The sequence below is a fragment of the Nothobranchius furzeri genome, chromosome 6 (genome assembly GCF_043380555.1).
Source record: "Nothobranchius furzeri strain GRZ-AD chromosome 6, NfurGRZ-RIMD1, whole genome shotgun sequence".
In the NCBI taxonomy this organism is placed as follows: Eukaryota; Metazoa; Chordata; class Actinopteri; order Cyprinodontiformes; family Nothobranchiidae; genus Nothobranchius; species Nothobranchius furzeri.
Window position 1 is genome coordinate 29,479,459 of NC_091746.1, and position 20,901 is coordinate 29,500,359.

Genomic DNA, 20,901 nt, shown 5'->3' on the forward strand with positions numbered 1-20,901 from the left:
CCTCCCATTTTTCCAACACTTTTATTGTTACCTGAAAAACATGCAGGATTACTTCATCGTCGTCGTCTTCCTCCGCTTGTCCGGGTCCAGGTCGCGGGGGCAGCATCCCAACTAGGGAGCTCCAGACCGTCCTCTCCCCGGCCACCTCCACCAGCTCCTCCGGCAGGACCCCAAGGCGTTCCCGGACCAGATGGGAGATGTAACCTCTCCAACGTGTCCTGGGTCGACCCGGGGGCCTTCTGCCGGCAGGACATGCCCGAAACACCTTCCCGGGGAGGCGTCCAGGAGGCATCCTGACCAGATGCCCAAACCACCTCAACTAACTCCTTTCGATCCGGAGGAGCAGCGGTTCTACTCCGAGTCCCTCCCGGATGTCCGAGCTCCTCACCCTATCTCTAAGGCTGAGCCCGGCCACCCTACGGAGGAAACTCATTTCAGCCGCTTGTATCCGCGATCTCGTTCTTTCGGTCGTTACCCAAAGCTCATGACCATAGGTGAGGATTGGGACGTAGATCGACCGGTAAATCGAGAGCCTGGCTTTCTGGCTCAGCTCCCTCTTCACCACGACAGATCGGCTCAGCGTCCGCATCACTGCAGACGCTGAACCAATCCGCCTGTCGATCTCCCGATCCCTCCTACCCTCACTCGTGAACAAGACCCCGAGATACTTAAACTCCTCCACTTGAGGTAGGACCTCTCCCCCGACCCGGAGGTGGCAAGCCACCCTTTTCCGGTCGAGAACCATGGTCTCAGATTTGGAGGTGCTGATCCTCATCCCAGCCGCTTCACACTCGGCCGCGACCCTACCCAGCAAGAGCTGAAGGTCAGAGCTGGGTGAAGCTAGGAGGACCACATCATCCGCAAAAAGCAGAGACGAGATTCTCCTGCCACCAAACTCTGTTAAGGATTACTTCATACACTGTCAAATGTTTTCGAAAAGTAACTTTTATACCAATCACTGCTGAAGACTGCTTTGTACCTCTGGAACAAGGACATCAAACACCAAGTCCAGAAACTGGAACTCTCTTCTTTATTAGTTTATCTATTTCTGAGCATGAACCAATCCGCTCCGTCAGCTCATCAACCTATAAAACACGTTAACATAATAATGAACAAAACGTTCCTCTCAGCATTAGACAACGGACCCAGGTGGCCCACTAACCATGCATCCACATAAATAAATGCATCAGCAAAGTGGAACATCAGTGGCTTTAGTCTTTGCTTTAATTTAAGCGAGACACCTGGATTGTGCCACAGATACATGAGGACAGACTTCACTCCACCGCTGCAGAGATCCTTATACAAAGTCTGAGTAGAGACAAGAGTTAAAAATAAGCAACATTACCACAGATAACAAGAGATTGCATTATCCTATGTCCAATTTTAGAGTCTTAATTTATTATAATTAAACATTACCTTGATTTCACCATCTGAAATCACTGCCTGGGTTCCATTTTTCAAAGCCTCGATTGTCCTGTAATTTAGATAAAAATACATCTTATTGGCAAATGAAGAATACAAGCACATGTAAGGAGTTTTGTCAGTGTCACTTGAAGAAGTCCGATATTCATTTTAGATCTATATTTAAGGCCTGTAACTCCTGAATGATTTGCAGCTACATGTGCTTAAATCCGGTAATATTAATATAAACCAAACCCGATCAAAGCAGTCAGTCAAAAATATCTATTTTTTATAAGGATAGGATTATTCTGAAACACAATCAGAAGGAGGGCGGCATTAATTAGAGAAGCGGCTACTATTTCAAAGTTATTGTACCTGTTGCAGGACACCTGATTTGTGCAACCACAGTAGAATGACCCAGCACACCACACACAATAACTGAAAAATATTTAGAGATATTGAAAGCTAAGCTTGTCCAGAAAATACATTTTATTTCTGGGTGCACAGGACCAGTTCCAGTGTGGGCCAGATGCTGAAAAATAAATTCATAAATCTCTTTTTGAAGTTTCACAAATCAGAGGAAGGTTTCACAAATCACAAACTATGTTTTATGCATTCCTACGAGCCCAGAATAATCTAAAACAGGTTTGAAGAGTGTATGTATTGTAGGTTTTGAGCTAGAGCAGAATAAAAATGGTCAGAGTAGAGAAAAATTGGGTGTATTAGCCCTTTAGCCATTTCCCGAATCGGAAGCTAACTTTAGCCTCGTATGAAAACTAGTGATTGAAACCACTTACAAATCTCTGAAAATCTACGCTTTTTAATTAAAAAAGGGTATTAATAACGTTTCAGTCAAGTCAGTATTAGAAATCGTGGTCTTTATATCATATCTAAATTATATATAAAGTTAAAATGATTACTTTAACTGTTTTAACAAACAGGGAGACCAGAAAAATCAAATAGCTAAGTTAAAGCTAAGCTACAATTGCTGATAGCTTTATTGATGTAGCTTTTGTGTTAGCTTGTGAACTCCCTGCATTCATTTTAAGACTGCGTGTTAATATTGATACAATTAGCTATGAAACATGGTGCCTTTGCAATAATTCTCTGGTAAAGCTTTAAAAGCTACAGTGCCTACATTTAAGAACTTAGAACGGTCGCAACAATTAGTTAATTTCATCCGTATCTTTCTTTCTTTATCTATCATCCTTATCCTTACCTTTCCTCAATTGAAATCCGCCGAGTATGGTTGAAACAAAAACAACGTAGCGGCCGCCAAAAAAAGACCAACTTCCTGCCGAGGTCTTTCGCTCGTCGATTTTCCGGTAAAAGTAATGACACGCCATCTTGCTCTCGACACACCAGCTGATGTCTGCAGCCAGGTCCTACTCGAAGAAGACGACTTCTAGTTGTACTTCCTGTGTGTGTACTTCCTGTGTGTGTACTTCCTGTGTCGGTAACCTCACGTTATCACCTGCTGGCCAAAAGTAGAAAAGTATTTACCGTACATCAGAAACCAGAAAACAATTAATAGAATAGAATACTATCTCAAATTCCCAATCCCTCCTAAAGCCAAGGAAGTTCATTTTAAAACTATAAACAATATTTATCCTTGCAAAGATTTCTTGCAGTCTAAATTTAATATTGGAGAGAACGATTGTGCCTTTTGCACTTCTAATATAGAATCTGAGATACATTTATTCTTCACATGCATCTTTACCAAATGTTTCTGGGATAGTTTTCACTCGTGGTTAACGCATAACAATTTCATTATACGCTCCTTATCTTTTACTGACATCAAGTATGGTATTATTTTGGAAAATAAAATGCAGCAATTCACTGTCAATAATTTGATTATTTTCGCTAAATTCTTTATTCACAAATGTAAATTTGGCAATATCAAACTGATCTTTATTGTTTTTTTGAAAGAACTTCCATCCTTTATGGATTCTCTTAAATTATGTAGTTCCAAGAAAGCCATTTGGCTCTATAACAATTTGGTGAATGTTTCCTTTACCCCTAATGTTGTTTGATGTAATATATATATATATATTAATTTTTTATTTTTGGTTATGATTTCTGCAGGTTGATATTGAGCTAGGTTAATATTATTGTTTCTGTTTGTACACCTGCTTTTTTTTTTGTTTTGTCATGCTCAGAATTCAACTGTAAATATTGATTCTTATGTAAGCCTGTAAGCTTCATTGGTTAAATAAAACTTGTTACAAAAAAAAGAATAGAATAGAATTAATTGATCCCACAGTGGGGAAATTCATTCTTTACAGCAGCATCAACACGTAGTGTGTGAATGGATGAATGATACTCTACAGTGTAAAGTGCTTTGGAGTCCTCTGACTGAAAGGCGCTATACAAGTGCGGGCCATTTATCACTTATCATTCATTAAGAGAATAATTTGAAGAAAAATAATAACAAGTTACATGTATATACACATAAGCTATTATTGTAACCTTTGACCACTAAAAACCACAAATAAAAATGAAAAATTTAAAGTAAGTAAATTTTTTTTATTCATAGATCACATTCTGTTTACATTTGCAATAACATACATTTAAGTGTTAACAATTAATTTACGAAAATGAAACAAACAGAAAGATATTATTATTATTATTATTATTATTATTATTATTATTATTATTATTATTATTAGGGAGAGCAGAGCCCCGACCCCATTTGGCGGCTGAAATCACGTGTGGTATTTAAGCAGCTAGGTAAAACTGCGCTTACACTCTATCTTACATAAAATTGATTAGTGGATCACTAAACAAAAAAGCTTTAAAAACTATAACTATTTGCACCAGCTATAATTTATTTGGATGTGTGTAACATTTCTGTAGTGCACGTGCACCCCCTGGCATATGTTTCATCTTCTTTGTTCAATTTTGTATACAATTTGTTTGTTTACTTATCACCTTGTTCAATAAAGTTTTGAAGAAAAAAAGTAAAAAAAAAAAGAAGGTAAAACTGCGCTTGCGCAAGAGCTGTACCACACAAAAAGACAAGATGGAAGTGTTTGTCTGTACTCCGACTTTATGGCGTTCTACCTGCGTGTTTCCACATGGTTCTGTGGTCAGAGACGCGGTGAACCGGTTCGTTCCGCAGCAGGTTGGTGTTTGAAGCGGACAGAGTCCGAACCAGAAACTAATCTGGGTTTAAATTGGACCTGGGAGGGAGGTTAGTTTAGTGTTAGCATCTTGAGCTAACGGACCCGAGGTAGTTTTGTTTGGTGAGTTCGTTACCGATGGATGTTTCAAACAGGTTTATTCTCACCTATAAACCAAGTTGTTTTTGGATCACGTGCGTTTTAACGGGTTTTAGCAATTTTAATTTATAGAGGTTTTCAAACACTGATGGTAATTAAATTAAAGCAGCTTTTATACTATATTTTACAGTGTTTGAACCGTAGTGGTTACGGTTATTATTGCCCCTCGGAGTGAACATCATGAATATTCTATGAACGCATAAATACCAGTCAGATTGGGTCACATCGCTGTTGACTGAGGGATTCTACTGGGTTCGTTCTGCTGACTGAACCAGTTTCTGGGTTTAAGGGTGTGGAGTACCACAGGGTCCTGTTTTGGGATCCATACTAGTTTATGTAATTGTGTGAGTCTTGTTCAGAAGAACCAGAAGTGTTCGTGTTCTTCTCTGGTCTGTTCTGTTGACTGTTCTCTGTACTGTTTAATCACATAACTGGACCCAGATTCTGATGGGTTATTCAGTAACTTCAGCAGATGTTTAAAGGTCCAGAACCTGTCTGGGTCAAACATGGATGTTTCCTTTTTTTTTTTTTTTTTTTTTTTTTTTTTTTGCTTTGTGATATAATATCAATCAGGTTTCAACACATTAGAGGTATGTTTGATATTAGGGCTGGGGGTAAACGATTATTTTTAAAACGATTATTCTGACGATTATTTTATCGAATAGTCGACTATTCTAATGACTATTTAGAAAATTAATCTAATGATTATTTTTCTATTGCACAATTAACAAAAACCAGAAAATCTCAAATAAATTCCTCAAAAAAATTGATAAATTCTTACTGTAAGAGAATAAACACTACAGGCCTTCCATTTTGTATAACACTGCGTTTATTGTGTTGCGGTTGGTTATGTTCTGGTGACGTGTAGAACTTGGGAGTGCAGGCTGCTGCCTGAGAGGTGGTAGAAGATGGAGTGTCTCCATGCTGCTTTGTTTTGGTCACTTATGTGCGTGCGGGGAGTGGTGTTACGGGTTAAACCAAACTCAAGGTGATATTTTACACTAAACCAAAAACCCACAACACTCTAAATGTAATAAAAGGGAGATCTACGCCACAAAAAAGATGAACTCTAAACCAAAACGTAACAGCTTATCCCAACGCAAGAAGCTGTTAGCGAAGATGCTAACAGTAGCTTTACCAACGTTAAGTTCAAGTTACCAAGTTTAAATAAACCAAAAACATCCAGCAGCAAACAGACCAGCACGGAGGAGAGACTGCTACCACCAAACAGCTCTCCTAATGTCTGAAAGAAGCTCCTTTATGAAGGGAGAAACGCTCCCGGTGATTTTCTACATCTGCGATAGACACGAAGCAGCGCATCTGACCCCGGAAGTTGTTGTCCGTTGCCGGGAGACGAAGGCGGGTAAAACGGGAAAATAATCTAGTAGTGGACGGACATTGTTCCGGGTCTTCTGTATTTGGCGGAGATGTTGGTGAAGGCGGAGAAGAGGGCGAACTAGAGGAAAAACAGGCAGATTCCTCCTCTATTTACAAACTCCTGGGGATGCAACAAGTGGGCGCGGTGCGGTGCGTCGACTTCCGGATCTGACGTCGACAAATTTTTAGAATCGAGCCGTCGACGACGTCGAGGCTTCGCTACAGCCCTATTTGATATTCCCTTCAGAGCCACTGTACACATCCCAGCACCTCCTGTAGCATAAACGCTAAAGTCCTACATGTAGCCATTAATGGTCTTTATGTTCAGATCTATTTTTGTTGGTTTTATTTAGATTTAGTCTTTTTAGGCTCCGTTATCCTTTAAAGATTATCTGTGTGACGTGTTTAAATATTTTAATTATCACTGATTATTTTTCATTCTTACATTTGGAGTAACTCCAGCACTTCTCTCAGTTTGTGTTTGTAACCAGTGCCGTGGAAACATATTTTCCTAAGGGGATGCTGCGATCAGCCACATACAAAAAACCGCACGTGTTTAACATGTTTATGTATAGTTATGTGAAATAGTAGCTGGGGATGTCCCGATCCAATCACATGATCGGAAATCGGTCCAGATCACGTGGTTTCAGACTGATCGGGACTCGGGCTTTACTTCCCGATCCAAGCCCCGATCCGGACTCGGATACTGGGTTCAAATTACAGGAGAGCAACTTGGTTCTCCTTAAAGGTTGTCAGGCTCCCCTGATGCCCTTAGCTTACACACCCAGAAGGAGCACAAAAGAGGTCCAGTTTCTACCTTTATTATATTATTTATATGGACTCAGCGTAGCGGGGGTTCTTCTGAGCAGAGATGCAGAGCGGCAGGCAGACCGCTGATTATTCATGAACTCCAGCGGCGTTCTGCACATGGCCACAGTAACATTTTCTAAGTTTCTAAGGTGGCGTCACCAAAAATATATAATTAACACACAGTCGTTCGTTTCCGTTCATTTTCTCTCTGGTAAGTTCTGTCTGTGTTTGAGCATGACGTGTGGACGTGCTCGTGCTGCAGCGCTCGTCACTGGCGCAGCCGGGCAGCGCGGCGCACACTCCGCTTTTTTAGCGGTCAACAAATCGATTTGATCTGCTGGTTAAAAAGTGACTTGTGAGGTGAAAAAGAAGGAAGCAGGCAGGAGTTTTTCTGGAGGACTGGGAGATGCAGGAAGATCAGAGACAGACGGGACAGGAAGATCAGAGACAGACGGGACAGGAAGATCAGAGACAGACGGGACAGGAAGATCAGAGACAGACGGGACAGGAAGATCAGAGACAGACGGGACAGGAAGATCAGAGACAGACGGGACAGGAAGATCAGAGACAGACGGGACAGGAAGATCAGAGACAGACGGGACAGGAAGATCAGAGACAGACGGGACAGGAAGACAGGAAATTAAAAAACAAGAAAACAAAACAAGGTTCTTAACAAAATAAGATGTAGGTAGATTGATCCCACTACACGTGTGTACCTGTATGAAGCAATAACCTATCAGCATGTAGTATTTATATAGTTGATACAATTCAGATCATCTTCACATCTTCGTCCCATGCCCAGGGGCGTATCTAAGCATTTTGGGGGCCGAGGCAAAATAGACCCCTGCCAGGTATTTTAAGTAGAAGTGCGATCTGTTTTTATATTAGACTTTTTATATTTGCAATAAAGTCCAAAAATGAAAAATTTATGTTATTTATTACTTGATTGTTTAAGCTACCTCACAGAAGTGATCTGTTGTTAAAAATTAAAATAAAAAGGTAATTAAATAAAAAAGAAAATAAGGAACATTCTGGAACTGTTTCTTCCTTTTTTTTATGTATCGAAAGTATCGGATCGGGACTCGGTATCGGCAGATTCTCTAAATCAAATGATCGGACTCAAGGGCAAAAAAAACCTGATCGGGACATCCCTAATAGTAGTAAGCCTTAATTATTCTTGGTTCATTCTTCTACATAACAGCAGCTTTTTACCATCAACTCTGGAAAACCCCCACAAGTCTTCCAGAATCCACAGCGAACCGCGCGTTGGCAAGGGAACTGATGCTCTGCATGCTCTTCAGACAGCAGGTCTGACTGACACCTGAGTGTTTATCAACAGAAAACGAACAAGAACATCTTAAATGTAACAGAAACTGAAAACAAAACGGAACAATTCCACCTGTTGCGTATGCAAACGTGACATCACAGAAAAACAGTTTCAAGCCAGTACCAGCTTACATCGGTGCAGTAACGGTTCACCTTTCACTAGTTTAGTGTTCTGCGTCTGAATGTTTGAACTTTGGGAATGTGTAAACATGAGAGAAAAGTGAAAACGTACATGCATGTCTGAAAAAAGTGCACAAGGTGTGTAGCGAGGGGTTTTTGCTGCAGTGCGCTGGGACTAGCTCATCTGCGGGGACAGGAGCGCTGTGCCATAGCTGGAGCGCAACAGTGATCTGCGCCCCCGCACAGGAGGAGGAGACGCAAATCTGCTCAAATGCTGGAAACAAAACTGTTGCAGGGTATCCGCGGGTCCTTAAAAAGTCTTATAAAGTCTTAGATTAGCTTTTCCAAATTTAAGGCCTTATAAATCCTTAAAAATGACAAATAATCCTTAAATACAGTTTCCAAAGGTCTTACATTTTCAAAGACCCAATAAACAAGATTCTTTTTATTTCTATAAAATTTTCATGAATTTATAGTTAGTGTTAAGCATTTTTTGTGTACGATGTTGGCGTAAGCGGAACCGTACACATTTGGTTGGTTGTGAAAGGGGGCTATTTTTAGATGAGCACGTTAGCTGGTTAAGCTAGTGGGAGCTTGCGCCATGGGGAAGTGCAAGTTTAATGGTAACTGGATGGCTAATCCCACGTTCGCGACGTGGTTAGCACCGGTTCCAGGCAATAGCTGGAAATTATAGTTTAAATTAAATTTAAAAATAGCTTAAATTTGGTCTAAATGGCCTTAAAAAAAGGTCTTAAAAAGTCTTAAATTTGGCTCCCTTAAACCTGCAGATATCCTGTGTTGAGAAACTGTCTGGTGTGTTTTCGTGTGTGACCCAAAAGGTAGCTGCGTACGCTAAACGTGTAAAAGATGTGGATTTTGTGGGTTATTTTAAGAACGTAACTCACGGGATTAAGGACCACTGTAACGAGCGCAGATCTGAACAACAAGCCATCAACCTTTCCACACAGAGCGAACAAAGAGCACCAATCGATTCAGTCTTACTTACTCCATGTTGTCGTTCTTTTTTAAAACACAGAAACAGTTTTGTTTACCTGTTTGTAGCTACAGTTTCGCCGACGGCTGCCGGCTTCGTCAGGCTGACGCTGATGGTGGCGCGTCACTTCCTTCTCCGTTTATCTGCGGGCAGCAGAGGACGTTGTCGCCCTCTACTGCCCGCTCTCCCCTCTCCGACGATGCAGTCCCATGCGTGGTCCAGCGTGTAAACTCCGTCGTCCCTGTTCATGGTCCCACATCCACGTCTCCTTATCTCGATTGCTTCTTTGATCCATCTTTTGTATTTCTGTTGTTCTGTGGTTATGATCCGTGTGTTGTCCCAGTCCCTTATATGGTTTTCTCTTAAGCAGTGATCTGTTACGGCTGACTTTTTTATTGTTCTTCTGTGGAGAAAGTGGAGATTTCTTAGTGTTCAGTTATTAAATCCATAGAAATTATAAATATTTAATAATTTGCATTTTTTTACATTAGTAAATCATTTTACATACAGTTTTGCATTATTTTGGTTATAAATGTACTCTACGCAACAGAAAATCTGAGGAGCCACTTGGCAGCCAAAAGAGCCGGCTCTTTTTGGTGAGCTGAGCCAAAAGAACCGGCTCTCTAAAAAGAGCCGGAATTCCCATCACTAATATCCAACTGTTCCATTTTTCCACGCAGGTGCACATGTCTGAGGTGTGTAACGTTACCGCCCTTGTTCTACGTAGATAAATGTTACGCCGGTTTACAGCGGCAGCCGCATTAATGAATGGAAAACCAACATGGAGCTCTTCTTTGAAAAGCACTGATTATGAGTTAAATACCAGAAAAACGTCTAAATACTTGAACAACAAGGAATATAGACAATCTAGTGGGTTTCTCATCTCGATCACGAATCAGCAGGCAAATAAACAAGTGTCCCTGTGCACACACACACATCTTACATCTTATATATAAGATAGCTCGGTGTATGTTTGACATACAAAAAGGTTTTTGAAATAATATTATGTACTTCTAGATGTGTTCAATTAAACTCAAAACAAAATCTAATAAAATTATTTAACTTTTGCTTGCAGAATATCAACATGCATATAATTTGTCATCCATAAGGGGGTGCTGCAGCACCCTCGGGCAGCCGGTCCTCTCCAGGTCGTCTTCTCCGTGGATTTTATCCGGTTGAAAAAAGCTTTATTAAAAATGAAAATACATGAACAGTTTCACGGTTTTCTTTCAGGATTTTTACGTCACCACAAACGGCCGCCTGGCTCACCTGGATGATCCTCTGCAGAATGGCGCTATCTACCACCTGGAGCCCCGCCTTTGTGGAGGGAAAGGAGGTCCGTACCAGGAAGTACTCGGGGCCCCTGTGGCTTAAGGCTGTGGCTGAGGCTATCGTGTGTTTCAGGTTTTGGATCGATGCTGAGAGCGCTGGGCGCTCAGATCGAGAAGACCACCAACCGAGAGGCCTGCAGAGATCTGAGCGGCCGACGCCTCCGAGACGTCAACCATGAGAAAGAGTAAGCTCTGCTCACTCCACCGTATACCTTTGTTTCTTGTTTTATGTTTTATTTTTCTAGCTTGAAATCTTATCTCTGGGCTTTTATTGTGAAAAGCCAACATGGATCCAGAAGCAGGAAGTGAAACAGAACCAGAACTTATTCTGTTTCTATGTTGTCTGAATGATGCTGTAGAGCAGGGGTCGATAAATAATAAGCAGGAAAAGGGCACATCTGCATAGCGACGTCACACGTCCTGCAGCAGCTCTACTTCCTGTCCAGCAGGTCTGAGTTTGGTTCTGACCTGTTTAACATCAGACGTGTAGAACCAAGTCCAGCTGTCCAGGTGATCTTCATCAGCAGGAAGAAACCAGACCCCATTGTTCTTCTGTGGTACATGCAGGATGGCCGAGTGGCTGAAGAAGCAGGCGGAGCGCGAAGCCGAAAAGGAGCAGCGGCGTCTGGAGCGGCTGCAGAGGAAGCTGGCTGAACCCAAACACCAGTTCACCGACCCAGAATACCAGCGGCAGTGCCACGACCTGAGCGAGAGGCTGGAAGACTCTGTGCTCAAAGGTCCTACTTGCTTCATCATGACATGCATGCTGGAGTTCTGCTGCAGGTGTGCGACTAAAGTTTGTGTGTGTGCGTGCGTGCGCCTGCAGGTCTGCAGGTGTCCTCCAGCTCTCAGGTGAAGGTCAGCGATGACTCCACCCCCAAGAGGAGGAGCACTAATCTGAGTAAACAGCCACAGAAGAAGAAGAAAAAGACAGTGGCTGGTCTCTGGTCAGTTTGGATTTTAAATGATCTTCATCATAACCAGAGTATGTGATAAGTCAGCTAATCTGTTGCCATGGTTACAGGTCAGGACTGGACGGGCTGGAAGAGTTTTCGAGTTCAGAGGATGGAGATGATGATGATGATGGGTTTCCATGTACGTCCTCACGTGGCAACCGAGAAGGTGCCGTTACCATGACAACATCAATAAAGAAAGCAGAGCCTGAAGTCTGTAGCAGGTAGGATCACATGTTCCACCAGCCTAGTGAGCTAGACCAGATTCTTGCTTTGCAACGTTCGGTCTAGAACGCTCCACTGGAACCTCCGCAGCCCCTAGCAGCATTCTGGCTGGCCAATCACAGCTCTCCATAGGGGTTTCAATCCTATACAGGGGTGGACCTTTAAAGTGCCCGAGCACCAATGACGCTAAATTTTCTCGTTGGGCGGTAAATAATTGACGACTTACCGCCCGGGTGGCGCCCAAGCCTTGTTTGTCATTTACACACCGGCTGTCGCCTACATCATGGCCGCGCCCTGTAAGAAGCCGCCGTTTTCGTTTCGCGCACGTGAACCTGCGTGCCTCTAGTCGCGTACTGCACTATGTGACTAGAGGCGCGCAGGCGTGCACGTACTGCACTTGTACGTGCGATTCTAGTCACGTGAACTATAAGTTCACTATAAAAGACGAAGTGGAACCACGCTAGAAACACACAAGCACGCAGGAAGATGGCGCCACCACAGGGATGGGATTTCTTGATGAAGCCTCCAGCAAAACGCTTTAAAACTGGTGAGGAGAAGCGAGACCGTTCGAAACGGTATGAAGCAGAGAAGCGTGTGCGGAGGTGGAAAGATTCTTGGCGGTTTAAAGAAGACGGGAGGCGCAGAGAATGGCTCGAGTACAGCAAAGCGGAGGAGGTGATGTGCTGCGTTGTATACCGGAAGTATGCGACGACAAAATCGAGTTTTGTTGAGGGAACAAACAAATTCTAAATTGAATACGTTATTATGTTTGTGAATGTGTACAAAATAAAGGTTTATTACATTTAAAATGGTTCAGTTGTTATTTTGACTCGTTTTGGCAGCTGACCAGCGGGGCCGGTAGATTTTCAGTTACCGGCCCGGCTGGCCGGTTGGTTTTGAAGTTAATGTCCACCCCTGCTATAGAGTGCTGTGATTGGTCCACAATGGTGGGCCAATCACAGTGCTCTATCTGCTTTGTGGGCCTATCAGGGCCCTCTATTCGTCTGGTGGGCGGGATGATGCAACAGAGTAGAACAAGATGGCGACAGCTCGTTTGAACCAGCTTTTACGTCTTTTTTTGGACTATGTGGACGTGGTCTTTATTAGACTCAGGAGCAGATGGATGTGTCTTTGCCGTACCGCCTCGTTTACGGACATCCGTTGCGGTGAGTACGTCACGTTCGTTGTCCAGTAGCACGCGGAGATCCTTTGAAAGACAGCGGTAGAACCCGCCCCACGACTGAGAGCCGTCAACGGAGCGTTGCCTGGCTTCCTGGGCTGATGTTCCACATCACTCTCTCAGAACCGTAAACAAATGACAACATGTGATGGAATTGGTTAGAAGGTCCAGTTCAGCACCACACCTGACCCGGATTAGGTCCAGAGTCGGGCTGGTTGATCAGATAAGTGCTGTTCTGACCTGATGTTGGTTTGGGTCAGCGATTTAAAAACGGCCGTTTTAGCCGTCACCTTATTGACACGACTGCAGTTATATTAACTATTAAAGATGGCAGTAAGGACCGGTTCCTCTCCCACAGCACCAGTTCACTTTCAGGTGTTCCGGGTCAGAGGAACCAGCTGACTGAACCTTCGTTTTAGTGTAGCTCAGAGCTTGAGTGGTTAGAAGTTTGGTTCTGAACCATAACCGGAACAGCCTGGCCTGCCAGACCCGTCCTGTCTACAGAGAACTTCCCATAACGAAGCACGGGGCTGGCGGGTCGGGCTACGACCGGAACCACAGGAGAACAAAATCAGAACATTTGTTAACCTTCTTTAAACATTCTTTCAGCTCATCAGACCGCAGCTCTGCTTCAGCTGAACCAGAGCCCGGGCCCTCAGGAGAGCAGAGACCAGAAGACCAGAGACCCGGGCCTTCAGGAGAGCAGAGACCAGAAGACCAGAGACCCGGGCCCTCAGGAGAGCAGAGACCAGAAGACCAGAGACCCGGGCCCTCAGGAGAGCAGAGACCAGAAGACCAGAGACCCGGGCCTTCAGGAGAGCAGAGACCCGGGCCCTCAGGAGAGCAGAGACCAGAAGACCAGAGACCCGGGCCCTCAGGAGAGCAGAGACCAGAAGACCAGAGACCCGGGCCCTCAGGAGAGCAGAGACCCGGGCCCTCAGGAGAGCAGAGACCCGGGCCCTCAGGAGAGCAGAGACCAGAAGACCAGAGACCCGGGCCCTCAGGAGAGCAGAGACCCGGGCCTTCAGGAGAGCAGAGACCAGAAGACCAGAGACCCGGGCCCTCAGGAGAGCAGAGACCCGGGCCTTCAGGAGAGCAGAGACCCGGGCCCTCAGGAGAGCAGAGACCAGAAGACCAGAGACCCGGGCCTTCAGGAGACCAGAGGCCTCCAGAAACTTCAGAGTCCAGGTGTCTGTCTCATAAGGTCAGAACCTGGTCTTCAGATTCAGAAACATTTTAGATCAAAACTGTTTTTGTGTTGAAAGAGCAAACTGCTGCTGAAGAGGGCGGTTCTGGTCTCTTATCTGGGCTAGGTGGTCCTGTGAACAGCCTCAGTTAAGCCGGGCGTACACGGTGCCACTTTTTCACTTTTTTGAGCCGATTTTCCACTCGTGCGAGAATCCACGAGATCGGGGCGAGTTCTGCGCCGAGCGGTAGTGTACAGGGGGTTACGAGAGGCGATTAACACCACGTGACCAGCCGACGATCAGCAGTTGTGAGCTCGCACGGACTTCTGGCGTGTTTGATATTTTGCTCGTCCCTCGTGAGGGTATCGCACTGTTGAAGCGGCGCTGCGAGCAGCTGCGACCCAAAAAGTACCAGAACCGCTCACGGCGCATGCGCAATCCTGCATCAACACCGCTCCCCCGCTATTTCCCTAATAACACACGCTGTTCGTTTTTGTTTCTACACGTTTTTTACTCACAAAGATTGTCAAGAAAGCGTGTTTGTCGTGTTCGTGTCAAATTAAACTGATCACAAAACACAGATTTACTTTCTTTATGTCGTTTTCCTCATCCAACCCCCATAAATCCCTGTGTGTCCTCCTGCAGCACTCCCGAAGGACAACAGGCAAGACGAGACCAAAGTCTGACGTGTTGAGTAAAAACTGCTCTTTTTAGCATATTTTAGGGCCGACGTGTTGCTACCAGACGTACAGCGTGAGCACATGACTCCTGAGATCTGCCCTGCGAGGAAGTCGTACCGTTTGAGCTGAAGCTGAGTGCTACGAGTGAAAAAGTCGCACGGTGTCCGCCCGGCTTTAGGAGAACCAGAGTAGGTCTGATTCCAAAAATGGAACCCTACTTCTTCCGATCCTGTGGACTAGATGGTCCTAGTCCAGACCCGTGTCTGAAGGGTTTTTGTTTAATAAACATTTATTTTTTAAACTGCTATAGAATCTGGATCTGCTGGTTCTGATGCGTTCCTGTTGTTTCCACAGCTGGACCTGTCTTCTGTGACGTCCGTCCAGCAGCTAGAGTCTCTAGGTCTGGACGTTCTGAAGGAGGAACTCTCGTCTCGGGGGTTGAAGTGCGGGGGAACGCTGCCAGAGCGCGCTGCTCGACTCTTCTCCATCAGAGGCTTGTCTCCGAGTCAGATCAACCCGGTTCTGCTCGCCAAACCCGCCAAAGCCAAACCGAAGTGAAGGAGCATCTTTCAGGCTGTCGGACTCAAAAACTGGTTCCAGCCAGGAGGACAGGATGTTCTGCTGTGGGACTTCCTGTCCAGCTGTTACAGATGAAAGGATCTGATCTTTTATTTAGTTTTATTTTATTAAAGTCTTTCTGAAACAACTCGTCCAGCTTCTTTGTCCAGAACCTCAAACTTTACAGTAGTGCATGATGGGACATTAGAATCCAGGGTCCCAGGAAGTGACCTGAGGGACGTCCACCTCCTCGAAGCACTCGATGACATCACCGGTGCTGAAGTCCACGTCACCGTCAGCCGACAGGCCGCATTCCTTTCCCGTCTTCACCGTCTGCACGTCGTCTTTGTGGTGCTTCAGCGCCGTCAGGGTACCTGCGAGAAACATGGCATCGTCGACCCGGTTCTGATCCAGACCCACTCTAACCACTTGCAGTTTTGGGAGGGTCCTGGTTTCACTCACCCTCCCACACCACATCACGTCCTCGGATCAGCCGGAACCGGAGGCGCCGGTCCAGGTGCCCTTTCTGGACACGGCAGCCGGCCACCGGAACCTTCTTCTTCCCCTCGGAGACGTAGAAGGTGGCGAGCACGGTTGCCTCACCTGGAGCAGAGGAGACGGAAAACCCGCGTTAGCGGTTCTGAGCCTATTAAATTCCATGAAATCAGTTCACTTCGAGTTCTGTGGTTCTGGTACCCAAGAGCTCTGCCCCCCTCCACGAGGTATTCATCAGGGATCGGTTCTGAAACGGCTCGTTTCCACGACAACCAACCAGACTCACCAATGACGTTCCGGGAGACGAGCGGCGGCAGCTTGCTGCTCAGCTCCTCCTTCAGCTGCTCCAACAGCTTGTAGATGACCGAGTGGAGACGCAGTGGGACGCCTTTTTTTGCCGCCAGTTGTTGCACTGGTCGGGCGGCCGCCACGTTGAAGCCGTAGATGGAGCCTGAGGAAGTAGGAGGAGCCTAAGACAAACTCAGCTCTTCTAAACGGTTCGCTTCACCCCCATCGCTCAACCTAAGTTACCCAGCAACCCCACAGGTGACGGCTCTGCTCTGGTCTTACAGCCAGCTACACAACCGACACCTGAACAGGTAAGCGGAACCGTGGCGGTGCCTCCTGCTGCTTGTACCTCCAAACGTTTCCGCCATGGTCACGTCCTTCTCGGAGATATCCCCGATGCCAAAGCTGACCACCTCCAGCTGGCACTGCTGCTGCGCATCGTACGTGTCCAGCATGTTCAGCAGCGTCTCCACCGAACCGTCCACGTCACCTATTGGACGGTCGGGTAAGTGGATGACGTAACGAAGAGAAGAGCATAACGGGGGGGCGGGCAAGCGGTTCCTACCTTTGATGATGAGGGGTAAGTTAGGCTGTTCACTCTGCGTCCGCTCACTCGGCCTCGTGGCACAGCGAGTCTTATTGGCCTGGTATAGAGCTGCCTTTCTCATGCGCCAGCTCAGGTGACTTAGCTCCGCCCGCTTCTGCTGGTACTCCTCCAGGTGAAGCTTATGTTTCAGGCTGATGGCACTCTGATCCTCCAGGAGCTTCTGCTCCTCCTCCTCGTGAGTCCTCCACTCCACCACCTCCTTTGCTCGTTGCTGCAGGAGAGCGGTCATCACAGGCTTTTATTGTGGCGATCACCAACAGGAAGTAGTTCAATCACAGCAGAACAGAACATCTTTTCATAAACACAAGAGCAAAAGGACCTGACCTCAGACTCGACCTCCAGGATGGTCTCTCCAGCCGACGGGAGCTCCTTCCAGCCGACCACCTGGACCGCAGCGCTTGGCCCCGCCTCCGTCACCACCTGCCCGTTGTCATCGTAGAGGAAGCGTACTTTAGCCCAGCACCTCCCTGCCACCAAGAAGCAGCCTCGCTTCAGCGTCCCCCGCTGGACGATGGCTGTGGTTACGGGTCTGAGGAGACACCAGCGTTTGGGTCACGGAACCGGTTCTGCTGGTTTTACTGGGACCAGTGAGGACAACTCACCCTTTGCCTTTATCTGTCCTGCTCTCAATGACCAGCCCCTCCACGGGACCGCTGGGGTCTGCCTTCAACTCCAAAACCTCTGCCAGCGCCACGGTGGCCTCGGTCAGCGCCGGCAGGTTGTCACCCTGGCGACAATGACATCATCACGCTGACCTTTAGGGGTTGGTTATCTACGGGTGGGATGTGCACGTGTCACAAAGTGGTCCAACCTTCAGAGCAGAGATGTGGATCGCCTGGACGTCTCCTCCGAACTCCTCACAGACGACGTCGTGGGCGAGCAGCTCCTGCTTGACTCTTTGAGGGTCGGCCTGGGGCTTGTCACACTTGTTCACGGCTACAATGATGGGAACTGGACACACACACACACACACACACACACACACACACACGTTAAGGAGCAGAAAAACAACGGAGTTTTTCAGCCCTCAGTTGTGTCTGCTAGGCTCACCTTCAGCCCTTTTGGCGTGCTGGATGGACTCTACCGTCTGGTTCATGACACCATCATCGGCTGCCACCACCAGGATGATGATGTCAGTGGCGTTAACACCGCGGGCTCTCATGGAAGAGAAGGCAGAATGACCAGGTGTATCCAGGAAGGTGATCTTCTCACCTGTGGGCACTTGGACTGACAGACAGAGGATCACAGTCAGGAGGCTTCACTACGTGAACACCTGCTCTGTGCTGGAACTTTACCCAGAAAGGCTCCAATGTGCTGAGTGATGCCTCCAGCTTCCATGGAGACGATCTGACTCTTCCTCAGGCTGTCCAGCAGCGTGGTCTTCCCGTGGTCCACGTGGCCCATAATGGTGACTACAGGGGGGCGACTCACCAGGACCGAAGGGTCTGCCAGAGGTCTGGAAGGTTGGGTCAGAGCGTCAAAACAAAATCCTTTGATAATACTTCAGCTGTGATCTGATTGGTCAGCACTAACCCACCGGATCAGACCGGATTTGTTAAAATCTACTCCTGTTTTTTTTATTATTTCTGTCTGCTGCAGCTTTGCCCTCTTATCCAGGACAAACGTCTCCCATGGGAGCTCGGTGTGTCGCTGCGTTCTGATTGGTCGGTCACTGGTTAGAACCGCAACCTTGTCTTGGACCCAAATTCACGCTACCTCCTCTGGGCATCCCTGTTGGGTCGCTCTTTCCTCTCGCTCAGCGTGGCCCACTTAAACTTCATGCCCGACCGGGTTACCACCTCCTTGATCCACTTCTCCTCCAGAACCGAGTCTGGATGCAGAGAGTCCAGGTCCACTGAGGTGTTGAACAGAGTCTCCAGGACATGATCTTCAGAAGAACACAGGGAGGGTTTCAGCTGAGTTCAGTGAGCCCAGAAGAACAGGGACGGTTCTGACGTTTCCTACCGAAGTCTTTGTTCATGGCTGTTGACAGCGCCGCCACGGTCATCCCCCGTCGAATCTCCACTTCCTGTTTTTCTGCTTTGGACTTCACATTCTGCTTCTTCTGATCTCTCCTCTGACCTTTGACCTGTTTTCATATTTATGATTTTTTTTTTTACCGAGCAGAACTCAGGACAGGAAGTTAGAAACAACCACCAAGGTCCGCTTCCTGGAGGGGTCTGACGTCAGACTCACCTGTTTGGAGGAGAACGTCCTGTGCACTGGACTGGTGAGAGGGGAGGGGGCGGGAGACAGGAAGTGTCTGAGGAGAGGCAGGTCGACCTGGACGAGCCGTCGGGCCGCCCGCATCACGGATGACGTCACACTCATACCTGCAGGACAGGTGGACACAGCTAGGCTAAAACCACAACTAGAACCCAATCCATGATGCCGGTGTGATCAATAAAGTGTGTGTTTCAATCTGGACGGAACCGGAAACGAAGAGGTTCTACCACCAGAAGAGAACAAGCAGCTCCAAGAACTCAAGTAAATCAGAGTTTAAGTTAACAGACGATAAACTAACCACACGGAACCGGTGTTACCGGAACTCACACGCCGACATGTTCTAAAAGCCATCAGGTGTGTTCTGTTCAAGAGCTGCAGTCCGCCGAACCTAAAACTAAACATGTTTCCGGTGAGGAGCTCTCTTCTTCTGCTGGAGGTTTCTCTGTGTTTGTGTGGATGGCGAGGTCTCACCTGAAACGGTTCATCTGCTCAGCTCATCCTGGAGAACGGGACCGTGCAGGTTCACCGTGAAATGCACCTGCAACAGGGGGCCGCCATGACACTTCGTTACCGAGGGACGAGCGCCACCTGTCGACCGGGAGGGGAACCGTTCCTCCACGCACACACACACACAAGGGTCTGACCCACTGAAGAAGAAAATATCATTTCTATAGCGCCTCTCAAGATAAAAATCACGAGTCGCTTCACAAAAACTAAAAATGTAAAAATATAAAAAAGAATTTAGAAAATTTTTAAAAATATATTTAAAATGAGCAAAAATAGACAATTGTGATTAAAAATGTTAAGAAAGAGAGAGAGTGAACAGGAAAGAGGGAAACCAGTGGATCCTGAGGAAGGTGGAATAGGTGGGGAGAGCAGAATAAAGAGAGAGAGGTGAAGAAGGTCATACAAAAGCCAGCTTGAACAAGTGAGTCTTCAGCTGCTTTTTAAAGGAGACCACTGAGTCCACTGATCTCAGGCTCAGGGGGAGAGAGCTCCAGAGTCTGGGGGTCACAGCAGCAGATGATCTGTCACCTTTGACCTTTAGCCTGGTGCTGCACAACCAGTAGGCTTTGATCACTGCCTTCCTCCTGCAAGTTTTATTATGTTGATTAATCTACAAACACAATGTTTTAATATACTGCTGTTACATAAAATCGTAAATAAATAGATTTGTATAGAAAAATAATAAGGGCATTTGGTCAGTTATGTGCTTAAAGGTATTCTTTCAGTTAAAGATTTTAATGCTCAACATAACCTGCAGACAAAGGATTTTAGTGGATCATTTAGGCTGTCCCTCAACATATCCTGTCACCTTTAATGCACACATCAGAGTTAACAGCCTTAATAATCCTGCTTAGGAAATTCTTCACAGGCGTTCGTTTTCCTCATAAATCTAAACCAAGTTCTGTTTCAGACCCGTTTGCTGCTGCAAGACGTGAACTTCTGGCTTTTCCTGAAGATACCAAAGCTACATGAACACTGAGACAATGAGATCAGCTTTCAGGCTTTTTTGGAAATTAATTTAGAAAATGTTGTAAGTTTAATAATTACGGGTTCATTTTTTTACTCACAAATGATTCCTGAACGAACTGTGCCACTTCTTCTCACCCGTGAAGTTTATGGACAAGCTGTGGAACTGATGACCTGGTTCTCCTCGAGTCGCGAGTGTGATGCCCTGTTTGTGTGTTTTTGTTTATTTTTGCCCCGTTTGGCTCCTCTTTGTGCCGGAGGACAGCCTGTTTTGGTGCTTTTTTCTGATGTCTGTTGTAAACATGCACAAAAAACAATCCCATGTATTTAATCCAAGGGACAGGGGTCAAAGGTCACATAAACACAGAACCAATCTCACTCACTGGACC

At 46.2% G+C, this 20,901-nt stretch overlaps 2 protein-coding genes and 1 long non-coding RNA gene across 4 annotated transcripts; 1 reads left to right on the forward strand and 2 right to left on the reverse strand.

The window, feature by feature from the left end:
• Positions 1-1,011: 1,011 nt before the first annotated feature.
• LOC139070283 (uncharacterized) lies at positions 1,012-2,796 on the reverse strand. Its single transcript, XR_011520826.1, has 3 exons — positions 2,621-2,796; positions 1,417-1,474; positions 1,012-1,308 (listed from the first exon to the last, which is right to left on the reverse strand). It is a non-coding gene; the product is annotated as an uncharacterized lncRNA (long non-coding RNA).
• Positions 2,797-4,383: 1,587 nt separating this feature from the next.
• On the forward strand, positions 4,384-15,571 carry sde2 (SDE2 telomere maintenance homolog (S. pombe)). The gene is made up of 8 exons (XM_015972551.3): positions 4,384-4,525; positions 10,543-10,645; positions 10,714-10,825; positions 11,208-11,377; positions 11,467-11,587; positions 11,665-11,817; positions 13,608-14,202; positions 15,220-15,571. Exons 1-8 carry the CDS (start codon positions 4,424-4,426, stop codon positions 15,421-15,423), a joined length of 1,560 nt encoding a protein of 519 aa, XP_015828037.3. The 5' UTR covers positions 4,384-4,423; the 3' UTR covers positions 15,424-15,571.
• On the reverse strand, positions 15,527-19,629 carry mtif2 (mitochondrial translational initiation factor 2). Of its 2 annotated transcripts, XM_015972532.3 has the most exons (14): positions 19,511-19,629; positions 19,010-19,146; positions 18,779-18,902; positions 18,530-18,701; positions 18,109-18,269; positions 17,864-18,040; positions 17,625-17,764; positions 17,416-17,540; positions 17,138-17,342; positions 16,772-17,024; positions 16,556-16,696; positions 16,205-16,369; positions 15,886-16,026; positions 15,527-15,797 (listed from the first exon to the last, which is right to left on the reverse strand). In XM_015972532.3, exons 2-14 carry the CDS (start codon positions 19,142-19,144, stop codon positions 15,628-15,630), a joined length of 2,109 nt encoding a protein of 702 aa, XP_015828018.3. In that variant the 5' UTR covers positions 19,145-19,146; positions 19,511-19,629; the 3' UTR covers positions 15,527-15,627. The 2 variants fall into 2 exon arrangements, with proteins under 2 accessions (XP_015828018.3, XP_054599842.2); XM_054743867.2 differs by lacking the exons at positions 18,530-18,701; positions 18,779-18,902; positions 19,511-19,629 and having other exon boundaries at positions 19,010-19,140.
• Positions 19,630-20,901: the final 1,272 nt, after the last annotated feature.